At 46.5% G+C, this 13,349-nt stretch overlaps 1 protein-coding gene across 1 annotated transcript in view; it reads left to right on the top strand.

Moving 5' to 3' along the window:
- The first annotated feature begins 278 nt into the window (after nucleotides 1-278).
- bin3 (bridging integrator 3) overlaps nucleotides 279-13,349 on the top strand; it is a 133,772-nt gene continuing 120,701 nt past the window's right edge. Inside the window, exons 1-2 of the mRNA XM_085970912.1 lie at nucleotides 279-394; nucleotides 11,709-11,757. Coding sequence (XP_085827038.1) covers nucleotides 387-394; nucleotides 11,709-11,757 — 57 coding nt within the window. The 5' untranslated portion in view covers nucleotides 279-386. The remainder of the gene's footprint in view (nucleotides 395-11,708; nucleotides 11,758-13,349) is intronic.

Here is a 13,349-nt window from a genome sequence, read left to right as displayed (position 1 = left end):
TAATCATTTAGGTTTAATTGTGTTTAAAGCTGTAGTAATGTCAGTGAAAGGGCTTGTGGGCTCTTGCTGTGCAGTGTGGGCTCTTGCTGTGCAGTGTGTGGGATCTTGCTGTGTGCAGTGTGTGGGATCTTGCTGTGTGCAGTGTGGGATCTTGCTGTGTGCAGGGTGCAGTGTGGGATCTTGCTCTGTGCAGTTCTGATCTGCAGCAACTTCCGGCTCCAGGGGTTGGATGACGTCATTACGCCGCTGACCCCCCCACCGCCGTGCGTGACCCTTTGACCCCTCTTCCCCGCGGCCGTGACCCCTGTCTCCAGGCGACGGGTTGTGAGGCGACGGGCGGAGAACTGGGAGGCCGCGGAAAGAAAGAAAGAGAGAAAAAAGGCGGCATGAGCTGGTGAGCAACCCGGGGATTGAGGAGTGAGGGCCGGGGCCGTGGATGAGGGCCGGCTTACAGGAACCGCGAGAGGCCGCGGTCGTGGAAATCGAGCGGCAGGCTTCTGAGTGAGAGTAGAGTAGGCCTGAAAATCGGGGAAGGGGAAAAAATTGCCTCAAACCCCCGGAGATTGGCCCCCAGTCCCCGGGGTGGGGGGAGAGTGGCCCCCAGTCCCCGGGGTGGGGGGGTGAAGAGTGGCCCCCAGTCCCCGGGGTGGGGGGGTGAAGAGTGGCCCCCAGTCCTCGGGGTGGGGGGGTGAAGAGTGGCCCCCAGTCCCCGGGGTGGGGAAGAGAGTGGCCCCCAGTCCCCGGGGGTGGGGGTGGGGACAGAGTGGCCCCCAGTCCCCGGGGTGGGGGGGCGGTGGGGACAGAGTGGCCCCCAGTCCCCGGGGTTGGGGTGGGGGTGGGTACAGAGTGGCCCCCAGTCCCCGGGGTGTGTGGGGGGGGGGGGGGACAGAGTGGCCCCCAGTCCCCGGGGTGGGACAGAGTGGCCCCCAGTCCCCGGGGTGGGGGTGAGGAGAGTGGCCCCCCAGTCCCCGGCCGGGGGGGGGGGGGGCGGGGAGGGTGGCCCCCAGTCGCCGGGGTGGGGGAGGAGATTGGCCCCCAGTCCCTGGGGGGGGGGCGGGAGAGATTGGCCCCCAGCCCCTGGGGTGGGGGGGGAAGAGATTGGCCCCCAGTCCCCGGGGTGGGGGGGGGGGAAAGAGAGAGATTGGTCCCCTGTCCCCAGAGGTGGGGGGGGGGGGGGGGGGAGAGAGAGATAGATTGGCCCCCCAGTCCCTGTGGGGAGAGGGGGCGGGGAGATTGGTCCCCAGTCCCTGGGAAGGGGGAGACTGGCCCCAGTCCCTTAGTCCTGGTACTGGAGATAGAGGGGGATGGAACGAGAGTTGGGAGGACGTCTGGGACAGATTGAGGTGGATTGGGCGAGGAGTGCGATTGGGATTGGATCCAGTATTGAGCTGTGGGCCGGAACGGGGAGCGGGGCTGGATCCGGGACTTGTGGTAGGCAGGCAGTAACTTTTAGAATGTTGCCCAGTGTGTGCGATTATTTCCAAAGTTCCCTCTTACCTTTTCGATGACACGTTTAACCTAGGCTCTGTCTACCCTCTCAGGTCGGCATAAAAGATCCCGTGGCACTATTTTGAATAACAGAGATTTCTCCCCGGTGTCCTGGGCCAATATTTATCTCTCAACCAACATCACTAAAAAAAACAGATGAGCTGGTCATTATCACATTGCTGTTTGTGGGAGCTTACTGTGTGCAAATTGGCTGCTGCATTTCCTACATTGCAACAGTGACTACAATTCAAAAAGTACTTCATTGGCTGTAAACACTTTGGGATGTCCGGTGGTCGTGAAATGTGCTATAGAAATGAAAGTCTTTCTTTCTTCTCTTCCTTGTTAATACAGCAGCAGAGTCGTTGTGGCTGTGTGCACTGGCTGCAGGTTGTCCTGGTTCAGGTTCAGTAGGGTTGCAAGGCTGTACGTGCGATGTCCGATTCTGGTTACAGTAGTTGTCTTTCTTTTGAAAATTGATTTGTTCTGAGTGTTCACAGAATAAACAAACATGTTGAACCCACATCACACACAAACCGATTCACACCCATCCTATCTCCACCTGCGCTGAAACCAAACCACACAGGATATACTGCACCACCAACTGTTTTTGTTAACTTATTTATCAGATTTATTTTTAACAAATGTTAGGAAAGAAAAAAATTGCATTTGTATCGGTTCTTTCATCACCTCTGGACGTCCCAACGCGCTTCACAGCCAATGAAATACTTTTCAAGTGTAGTCACTGTTGTAATGTAAGGAAATATTATAATGAGAAGAAAAGAAAGACTTGCATTTATATAGCGCCTTTCACGACCACCGGCCCTCCCAATGCGTTTTACAGCCAATGAAGTACTTTTTGAAGTGTAATCATTGTTGTGATGCAGGAAACGTGGCAGCCAATTAGCGCACAGCAAGCTCCCACAAAGAGCAAGAGATCCATGACCAGATGAGCTTTTTCCAGTGATACTAGTTGAGGGTTAAATATTGGCCAGACAGTGCCATTTGATCTTTTAAATCCATCTGACTGGTGGACTGGGCTTCATCTGAAAGACGGCACCTCCGACGTGTAGCACTGCATTGCAGTGTCAGCCCAGATCATGGACTCAAGTCTCTGGAGTGGGCCATGAACCCACAACCTTCTGACTTGGGTGACCGTGCTACCACTAGGTTAAAATAGTGTGTTGTGCAATATAGAGTCCTGTCACAAAGACACCTTCTGTATTGTCTGTACACTATATTGTATGGGGCGAGTCTGCATATGGCCCTTATAGAATGCTACAATGCCACAGAAGGTTTATAAGAACATACATAAGAAATAGGAGCAGGAGTAGGCCATTTGGCCCCTCGAGCCAGACGTAAGGCCTGCTTTTACCAGCTTAAGAGCTTAAAAAAAAATAGAAAAATGAAATTTGCTAACTCATTTATAAATTAAAAATACTCTTCAAAAAGGTAAGTTTAATTTTAGCTCCATAAAAACATTAAAATTTTTCCTTCAAAAAATTAAATTTTTGTTTAAAATATTTAATTAAATGGCATTTTAATAAATTTTAAATATGTAAGGTTTTAAAAATTTTTTTTAGGTGATCCCCATTCATCCTTTTGACAGTTCTGTACGTACACAGCTGTCAAAAGTATGAATGGGGATTCCCCCCCTTCCATTGGTTGGGCCGGCCCACGTGACCCCAGGAGCGCCGACGAACCGCATGCGCCTTTGGGATACGTGGCGCTCTGCCTGCGCGGACCCGGAGAGGCCCAGGAGCGCAAGCCGTCATTCTTCCCAGGCCACCGGGTAAATTCGGAGACATTTTGCCGGTCGGAGGCGTCCGCCCGCGGGAAGCCTCCGATCACAAATGTTGGCCCAGTGTTTAAGTGCACCTTGTGGATTCATTATCTATTTACTGCCCATGTAAATGCGACAAGAGTGGTTCAGTATTCTCGCCCCTGAACCAGAAGGTCATGGGTTCAAGCTCCACTCCAGAGAATTGAGCACAAAATCTAGATTTACAATCCAGTGCAGCACTGTCGGAGGTGCCGCCTTTCGGATGAGACGTTAAACCGAGGCCCCGTCTGCCCCCTCGGGTGGACGTAAAAGATCCCGCGGCCACTATTTTGTGAAAAGCAGGGGAGTCCTGGGCCAATATTTATCCCTCAGCCAATATCATTAAAAAAAAAAAGCCCCAGCTGACCTGGTCATTGTCACGTTGCTGTTTGTGGGAGCTTGCTGTGCGCAAATTGGCTGCCGCGTTTCCTGCATTACTATAGTGACTACACTTCAAAAGTACTTCATTGGTTGGAAAGCGCTTTGGGGCATCCTGAGGTCGTGAAAGACGCTATAAATGCAATTTCTTTACAAAACTGACTAATAAATTCAAGACATCCCTTGGATGCAAGTGCTTTCAGAAATAAAAGCAGCTCTTGGCTCTGGTGGGGGTGTCCAGAACAAGGGGGCATAACCTTAAAATTAGAGTTAGGCCGTTCAGAGGTCATGTCAGGAAGCAATTCTTCACACTAAGAGTAGTGGAAACATGGAACTCTCTCCCCCAAAAGCTGTTGTGGCTAGGGGTCGGTAGAACATTTCAAAACGGAGAGATTTTTGTGAGGCAAGGTTATTAAGGGTTATGGAACCAAGGTGAAGTTAATATATAAATTAACCATGATCTCACTGAATGGCGGAACAGGCTCGAGGAGCTGAATGGCCTCCTCCTGTTCCTATGAAGCACTTGATTGCAGAGGGATTTAAGCCAATAATAATACAACAAGTTGCCTTCTGTTGCCTGGGCCCTAAGCTCTGCAATTCCCTGCCTAAACCTCTCCGCCTCGCTACCTCTCTCTCCCCCTCTAAGACGCTCCTTAAAACCTACCTCTTTGACCGAGCTTTTGGGCACCTGCCCTAATTTCTCCTTGTGTGGCTTGGTGTCAAATTTTTTGTCTTATAATACTCCTGTGCAGCGCCTTGGGATGTTTTACTACGTTAAAGGCGCTATATAAATACAAGTTGTGGTGGTTGTTGTAGTTCAAATCAACAAATACCAAGCTGCTAAAGAGAAGTTCAAAATTCCCAAATCTGGAAGTTAACAATAAATGTACTGAATGTTTGTGCGCACAGATTGTGGAGATGATTTATAAACCCTTGTAAGAAGCTTTATACATTCATTGGTTCTGGAGTACGCTCACTTGTCAATTTACACAGTTCCGGAGACCAGATGTCAGGGAAGCTGCGATTGGAATAGAGGCACATCACACTAATGGCTTATGCCACTGGGCTGCTGCAGACCATCAAACTGAAAAGCAATGTTTTTTCTCCTCTGGTGTTTCATTACGACTTTAAGCTCCCTGAGAGGTTGTGATTTCTGTCTCTCAGATTTTAAGACAAGTCTTTTAAGGTATTCAACTTGTCGACCACTTGAATTTGTTTCTTTGGTTCAAGTGGTGGTGCCTGAGGTGCTTCAGGGTCCTGCCTTTCTCCCATTGCAAACAGCAGTGTTGACCGTGTCTTTCCCGTCCCATCCTACTCACGGGAGTGCTTCGATTGTCCTCAGTGGGGACAGTATTGTCTTATAGAGCCAGGCCGTTCAAGGGGTGATGTCAGGACGCACTTCTTCGCTCAAAGGGTAGCGGAAATCTGGAACACTCTTTCCCCTGTTGAGGCTGGGAGTCAATTAAAAATTTCAAAACCGAGATTGCTAGATTTTTGTTCAGCAGAGGTATTAAGGGTTACGGAATCAAGCCGGGTAGATGGAGTTAAGATCCAGATCAGCCATGATCTAATTGAATGACAGAACAGTCCTCGAGGGGCTGAATGGCCTCCTCCTGTTCCTTTGCCTGGTACCTCAGCCCCCAGGAAATTTGGCAGCTGTTAAATCCCGTCCTGCATTTCTCGTGGATCTGAGTATCAACAACTTGTGTCGTGATGCCCTTGACGCAGGAAATGTCCAAAAGTGCTTCCCAGACAGGCATGAGGAGAATGGCTGATGGGCCAAGCAAAGAGAATAGGAGGGATGACCAAAAGCTTGGCCAAAGAAGTGGCTTTTAAAGAGGTCCTCAAAGGAGACGAGGCAGAGGGATTTAGGGAGAGAGTCGCCGCTGGGGCCCAGGTGGCTGAAGCCCATGTTTGTTGGTTGACACATACACTAAGTCGAGTAACCATAATCAGTGAGCTGTGAGGTTAGTGCTTTACGCTTGAACAGAATTATCATTGTTACTTTTTTGCCCTGCTAAGAAAATATCATCAAAAGTGACGATCAGTCCAGCTTTAGAGCACTGGGAACTTTGTGTTGCATTATCAGCTTTTTGCAGAGCAAAGACAAGGTATCGGTGAAATGGCTAAATAGACGAGGTGACTGGCAGTGTTTGTCAATGCGAAAGCTAAGAATGAATAAAATCCAAAGTGCACACGCACACACACACGTGGCCCTTTATGCTGCTGCTGTAGAGCTCAAGTCACCAGCGGCCCCAAGTGATGGCGGTTTCAGTGCTCAGTGGCATTGTTAATTGGGAGAGAAAAGAAATCCGCTATTAATTCACTTTTTAAACTTTGAATGCCAAGGCCACGCCGAGCTATTTGGAATGTTTCCTGCACAGTTAATATTCTTTGACATTGATTTTCTTACTTTGTCAGCACTTGTGCAAATGCGACCTTATTTGCATCTGAACACGAGGCCTCTGGCATCGCAGGTTTGCCACTGCAAGCCTGTACAATTGCCCTTGATAAAACTCTGAATGGCTGGCAGGCTGTGCTCATTTTAATAGCAGCAAAGTGCATGCAAATACACAATGTCCAAAATGCTGCTTGTAATATCGTGAAAGAGCACTTTATTCAATATTAATCGGAATTTGAAGCATGCCGCAATTCATATGCTGCCCCGTGATCTCAAGTGTATAATCACTGCTCGGGTCAACATTTAAGACAATCTAGGCTGTAGTTTGAACTGGACTCTTGTCTGTCCTGCAAGCTGACAAAATAATAACACTCTTCTTCAGGACATCTTGGGTTTTATTGCAGTTCCATTGTCGAATGTTTTTGTCCAAGTTCCAGAAAGCCAGTGGAAAGATAATGGTGACATTTCTTTCTTCTGTTCCTGTGGGCTCAGCGTTGATGACAATGGGGATTGTTCATTGGTCTGAACTTGTTCTGAGAGTTTTCTTTGTGGACGTTGCTTTGTGATCGTTTGTTTAGTTTGAGCACGGTGATTTTCCCCATTGGTGAGGACCTTTGCTAATGCCGTAATTACATAGTCCAGCTTTATAGGCGAGTGCAACTGGGACTGTTGTCAAAGATTCATTTTCTTGTTCATGAAGGGCCGAGGTTTTCAGTCAACGAATTGCACTTCTCCTATGAGCAAGTCATTGAGTTCAAGTGCGTGGAATTCATTTGAAATGGCAATAAAAAAATGATTGGAAATGGAGTCCCACCCCTGGCCTGCGGGCAGGATGAGGGAACTGTGTCTGCAGTGCAGCTTCCTGCTACCAGATCTCATTCCCAGGCACCGTACTTGAGCTAGACGTGCCCTGGAAACCAGGGGTTGTACTGGCTTAAACGGTGCAGTGGGCACAGGTGTATAATGCACATGTTTTAAAGCCACCGTCTTGACCCCAGTGAAGTGGTGCGGGGCTTGGCACAGCTTACGAAAATGCAGTAAAAGCAGAAAATGTTGGAATTACTTAGCGGGTCAGGCAGCACCTGTGGAGAGAGAGAGAGCGAGAGAGACAGAGTTCACGTTTCAGGTCGATGACCTTTTATCAGAACTGAAACGTTAACTCTGTTTCTCTCTCCACAGATGCTGCCTGACCTGCTGAGTGTTTCCAGCAGTCTCTGTTTTTATTTCAGATTTCCAGTATCCGCAGTATTTTGCTTTTGTAAAGAATGCAGTCAGTGTTCAAGGGCTGAAAGTGGTGATGTGGTGGCCATTGTAGTTACCATTTTGCGGTGGTCACTTATTATGCAACTAGTTTTTGGTTGCCATTGTCAGAACACTCTTGTTTTATATTGGAGACCTGCAACAACGGACCTCCTCTGAGCCAATGGCAAAACACGTTGTATGTAAGCAAAGTTGCCTTGACAAATTTAAATAGAAGGTAAGTGGATAACACATGGTCCATGTGATCTCCTGAACTGATTTTGATCGCCTGAAGAAGTATTTTCTCCCCTATCGGCACCGGGTTTTTTGCTGTTCACCCTGTGGTGTGGCGGGGTTAGGAAGTGTTTAGTCGCAATTCTCGAGCCAACATAAGGTGTGGAGTCGGCTTGATGGGCCTTCTGCTCTTTCCATGTCCTTCATGTTTGCCTGTTTGTGAATTGGGGATTTGCGCTTGCCCAGTGTAATTACGGCGTGGCGTCGTTATAACGGTGAAGATGTCGTGCTCGCCTGGTTTCTGTTGACATCGTCAAGGGACATTCCCAAATGGTGCTGCGACTCCTTCAGTGGCCAGAGTCAGCCCACCAGCAGGCTCCAAGACCCCGTGGAACAACAGGCCTCCCTGGCTGCCAGTTTAACAGAAGCTGTTCGTTTTACCTTCGTCCGCCTGTTGCTGCGGGAGACCCAAGCTACTGGAGCCGCTGGCTGCAAATCAATACAAAAACAGTCACATCAAAACTGCAAATGCTGCAAGAGCAAGGCAGATCCACCTGCACTTGGAAGAGAAAGGACGGACTAATAACAGGTTGGATGTGGGGGGGGGAGACTCTGTCAGATTTGATGGTGGAGCCATCGCTGACTGACCCGCTGTGCCTTCTCAGGACTGTCAGCGTTTAAGCAGTCTGTAAATTCAGTGAGATTGCAGGTCTAGCTTTTTGTTTTCTGCCCATCGGCAAATAAAAAAAAAACCAGCTCTCATTTGAAGCAACATTAAAAAGAATAAAGGTTGATCCACTTTGTTAATGCACGATCCGCTATTGTTCCAGGTACCGATCAGCTACTTTTACTGGCCTGGAATTTTCTTGCCCCGAGTTCATGACACTGCACTGTCCACATTAAATGACATTTGCCACACAGCAGTCCATTCAGCGAACTGAAGTCGGCCCCAACGTATTGATTTGGTCAAATTGCAGAGGGCAATTAATATAAAGAGCACAGGGTTTCCTGTAATCTGAAGGAATTTTTTTTGTGCATTGTGGATTGTTTTATTCCACTTGGTTTCAAATGAATTCTGCAATTGTTTCTCCCGATGGTGCAGTGGGCACATGTGCCATATACTGTCGTACTAAGTTATGCAGAACAGAAGGTTTGTGCCTGGCTGTGATGCCTCATATAGCCAAATAACCTCCTGACACTTGGGTGTAGCTCACCAGCCGCGAGGTGAGGACTGCTGGCTGTGGAGCACCTGCGGGAAGCGAGAGAAAATTGGGAGTGTGAGGCAAAGCAAGAAGTCTGTTTCCAAACGTTCTGTTGCAGCAACCTCGGCTGTCCTATTGTGACAATGAACAGGGTGGCACCTTCCAGTGATGTTCCAGAAATGGTATTGCAAAACAATTCAAGTGAATGAGACATATCTTTTCTCAGTCTACAGAATGGAACATTTTTAATTGCCCTTAGACCACTGGCATCTGCAAGGAATTCTTTCCTTTGTGGGCCTGTCAGTTTATCTCACACACGACCAGGCTCACGAATCATGTAATATTGCAGCAATAATACAGTTGAGATATAAGGAGTGTCTTTCTCACTGTAATATTGATGCTGTAATGATAGAAATTTTTTCAGAACATGCTAGATAAAAATAATCATTTATAGAACCCTTCCTTTATCCAGCCGACTATTCATACCTTCTCTATTCACTCTGCTCTTTGCTATTGTTACCCATCTCTGTCCTTTTAATACTCATTCTGTGGTTTTCAGACAGTCAACTGATATTTTACTGATGCTGTTCTCAGAATGACGAGTATAACTGTTTGTGCAATTCCCTTTTTTTTTTACTTGATTGTAGATGATAGAAATCACTGGGTGAGGTCATTTGTCCGTGGCGTGTTAAACTGAGTTACCTTGGATGAAGTGCCGCTTGCATTTTGAGCGCTCTCTGACGTTTCTCCAATGGGTCTTATCAAACGTTGGCACTGAGAATACAAGGTGATTTCCTTGCCTCCAAAATTGTCAATAATAAGTTTCAAAAGATCAAACTTCACAAAGGATTGAGCAATTTGAAATTCTATAATTACAAACTTAAAGCATTATTTAAACTCTGGTAGTTGGAGTATTGAGGATCAGTTTGTATCGAAAAATATAAGAAACTGATGTGGCACAATTTTTTTAAAACTGCATTCATTAAATATATTCAAGAAGGAGTTAGATATATTTCTTAAGGCTAAAGGGATCAAGGGGTATGGAGAGAAGGCAGGGACAGGGTACTGAATTTGGATGATCAGCCAAGATCGCATTAAATGGTAGAGCAGACTCGAGGGGCCGAATGGCCTACTCCTGCTCCTATCTTCTGTGTATCGTGAGTACCCGTTGAAAACTTTAGGCCAACAATAATACCGTAACTGCAATAATTCTACCATTACTTTGTCAGACCTCTTGTACTGTCTCTCTTGTTCTGATGCCGGTTAGTTTTGGTTATAGATCACTGTGGCTTCTTGGGTTTCGAGCCATTTGTCTGTATTTTATCATCTGTTAATTCAGAAATGGTTATCCTTGAGTAGCAAGGTTGGGATGGGAAGGCTGTTTTACAAATATGCTGCGTGCAAAGGATGCCAACTCATCCCAGTGAGTTCCTCACATGGTCAGTAGAAACTGAGTGCTTGAAATAGCTGCAGGGGAGGAGCTGTTTTCAGAAAGAAAGACTGACTTGCATTTCTATAGCGCCTTTCACGACCTCAGGATGTCCCAACACGCTTTACAGCTAATGAAGTACTTTTGGAGTGTAGTCACTGTTGTAATGTAGGAAACGTGGCAGCCAATTTGCGCACAGCAAGATCCCACAAACAGCAACGTGATAATGACCAGATCATCTGCTTTTTGGTGATGTTGATTGAGGGATAAATATTGGTCAGGACACCGGGGAGAACTCTCCTGCTCCTCTTTGAAATAGTGCCATGGAATCTTTTATATTCCTCTGAGAGAGCAGACGGGACCTCGATTTAACGTCTCGGCTGAAAGACGGCACCTCCGACAGTGCAGCACTCCCTCAGTACTGCACTGGATTGTCAGCCTAGATTGTTGTGCTCAAGTCTCTGGAGTGGGACTTCTGACTCCGAGGCGAGAGTGCTGCCCACTGAGCCACAGCTGACACAGGTGATGCTGCAAAAAAGCTTTCAGCTTACTCAAGTGGTACTCTTGATGCAGCCTGGTGTCGTCTTCACAACAGGCCCGTGGCTTATGGTACATTCAGGCCTCCATTCACAGCCCCCTAGGCTGTGGGACGTTGAGAGTAGGATTCAGTCCTGTTCCTCCGCTTCGTCCTCTTGAAAGAAAGCAAGGAAATGCTGAGGGGAATTAAGGCTATCCCAGAATCCATAGAGCGACTGAACGATCTCTATTTAAACTCTAGGTTTTAGTAGGTGCTTTACTTTGCCTCTCGCCCTTCCCAAACTCTACAACTCCTCAAGCTGGCACAGTTGAAATCGGCAGGAGTTGGACCCTCTTACTCTTTGGCAGCCTGCGGACACAGACCAGTTAACAATGTTTCCACGGTACAGCATTCACGAGAGTGGCTGTTTGGGGTTACGTGAGAACATAAGAAATAGAAGCAGGAGTCAGCCATACGGCCCCTCGAGCCTGCTCCGCCATTCGATAAGATCATGGTTGATCTTCTATCTCAACTCCACTTTCCCGGCCTCTCCCCATATCCCTTGATTCCCTTAGTGCCCAAAAATCTATCTACCTCTGTCTTGAATATATTCAACGACTGAGCATTGTCGCTGAGCAAAGTTAGTGAAGAACACTCGCTTGCCCGCTGACTGTGTGATTTAAAGCGTTATACTCATAACTTCTATTTCATTCTTGTATTTCAAATCAATAAATAGTGGAGTCGCTGGCCAGTGCGCTCTTGAACAAGTTGGACTCTGCAGTATTGGACGTACTGCACCATAACACAAAAGTGTTTGTGTGTTCTGTTTCCATTAATTATCTTTTGACACAGTATGGGGAGACATCTAGCGTGTGCAAGAAGTACGTTAGAGTAGCAGGGTTTAATGTTCACTCAGCACTTTGTGACCATCACTGTAAAGTGGGGCTCTGAGCAAATACTGTACAGAGTTGAAATGGTAAAATTTGAATTTTGTTTTGCAGGATTCCTTTCAAGATTGGTCAGCCTAAGAAGCAGATTGTACCAAAGACTGTAAGTAGAAGACGTCAAACTTGGAGAATACTTTGTTTTCCCGATCGGCCCCTGCTGCTGGAGGATTCCTTATTAATTTGTTCAGTTTGGGTGTGTGTATTTTTGAAGTCACGGGTATTAGCATGGCATAATATGAAACTGAAATTTCACCATCTCTCCAAAATCTGATGTATACAAACAGATTGGGCCAGATTTTTCTGTAAAAATAACAGAGAGGCTAACAGCACTTTATGCGTTATTTACGCGACAATCAGACTCCCGGCGAGCGCACATGCCCAGTTAAACGGCCTGTTGTGTCCAATGTGCCGCCTTCTCGTTCCAGAGAAGTTAACCTGTCGTATAATTGCTGGGTGCTTCTGGCCTGAAGTCCTGAAACTTGCAGGCACTGTTCCTACACCAAAACATTATTAAACTCTGACCTGTTGCTGTGATTACTTAACCAATAGACTTTATGGCCTTAAGACACACAATCGTTCCTTAACAGCCGAATAGTAGATTGTGCATTACATGATACAGTATTCCTGTAATAATCCCCATAATAATGGATATGAAAATCAAAACATGCGTAATTGCCCCCTTAGCTCTTACTTGCAAACATTTGGTTTGCTTCTATATTTCCCATTTTGCCATACGTTATTATAAAGTAGAAACCCTCTACTTTGCCGGGCTGCCAATTTGGATTTGCACCAGGGCTGATTGGTCGAGGCTGCCTCCGCATCTTGATTTTGTTTCTGTGACATCCCCTCGTAGTTTTTCACTGGTAATTTTCTAGCCGATTTTGTCGCTTTTCATTCATGTTCCCTACCGCTTCAGTTCTGAATTGTTGCTGCTCTACTTTGAACCAATCAGCAAAGCGTGACAGGAAGTAAGTATTATGTTTGCAGGAAGTGGATGTTGTTTGTTTTTAAGAAAAACATGCATTTATATTGCGCTTTTCACATCCTCAGGATATCCCAAAGCACTTCACAGCCAATGAATTACATTTGAAGGATAATCACTGTTGTAATGCAGATAAATGATCTGTATCGTTTCTATGATTCTATTGCTCTTCGAAAGAGCAGGCACAGACTCAATGGGCCGAATGGCCTCCTCCTGTGCTGTACTATCCTATGATTCGTCGTGTTAACTTTCTGACACTACCTCTGGAGCGTTCTGGGTCATCTCGGGTTCAGGGCAGTGTATCTTCAGTTCTTGAAATTTATTTTCTAAAAAAAAACTAAAACTAAGAGGAAAATCTTTCAGTTGTGTTTAATGTTATTTTTATTTTGAGGGCTGTCTGCTTGCTCAACGAATTATTACAGTAGCTCCGTCTTTGATTTGTTTGGCAATTCACTATTGACGTTACAACAAGTAGCAACGCAGGTTAACAAGGTCATCACAAATGCAAACAAAGCACTGGGGTTCATTTCGAGAGCAGTAGAATTGAAAAGCAGAGAAGTGGAGAACCTTGGTTAGATCACACGCCGAGCGCTGTGCACAGTTCTGGTCTCCATATTACAAAAAAGGATTTGGAAGCATTGGCGAAGGTGCAAAAAAGATTTACAAGGATGATACCAGAACAGAGGGGTTACAACTATCAGGAAAGACTGAAC

Source organism: Somniosus microcephalus, chromosome 30, assembly GCF_052327205.1.
Source record: "Somniosus microcephalus isolate GS21.2 chromosome 30, FLI_Smic_1.0, whole genome shotgun sequence".
NCBI lineage: Eukaryota > Metazoa > Chordata > Chondrichthyes > Squaliformes > Somniosidae > Somniosus > Somniosus microcephalus.
This window is presented reverse-complemented; position numbering and strand designations above follow the sequence as displayed.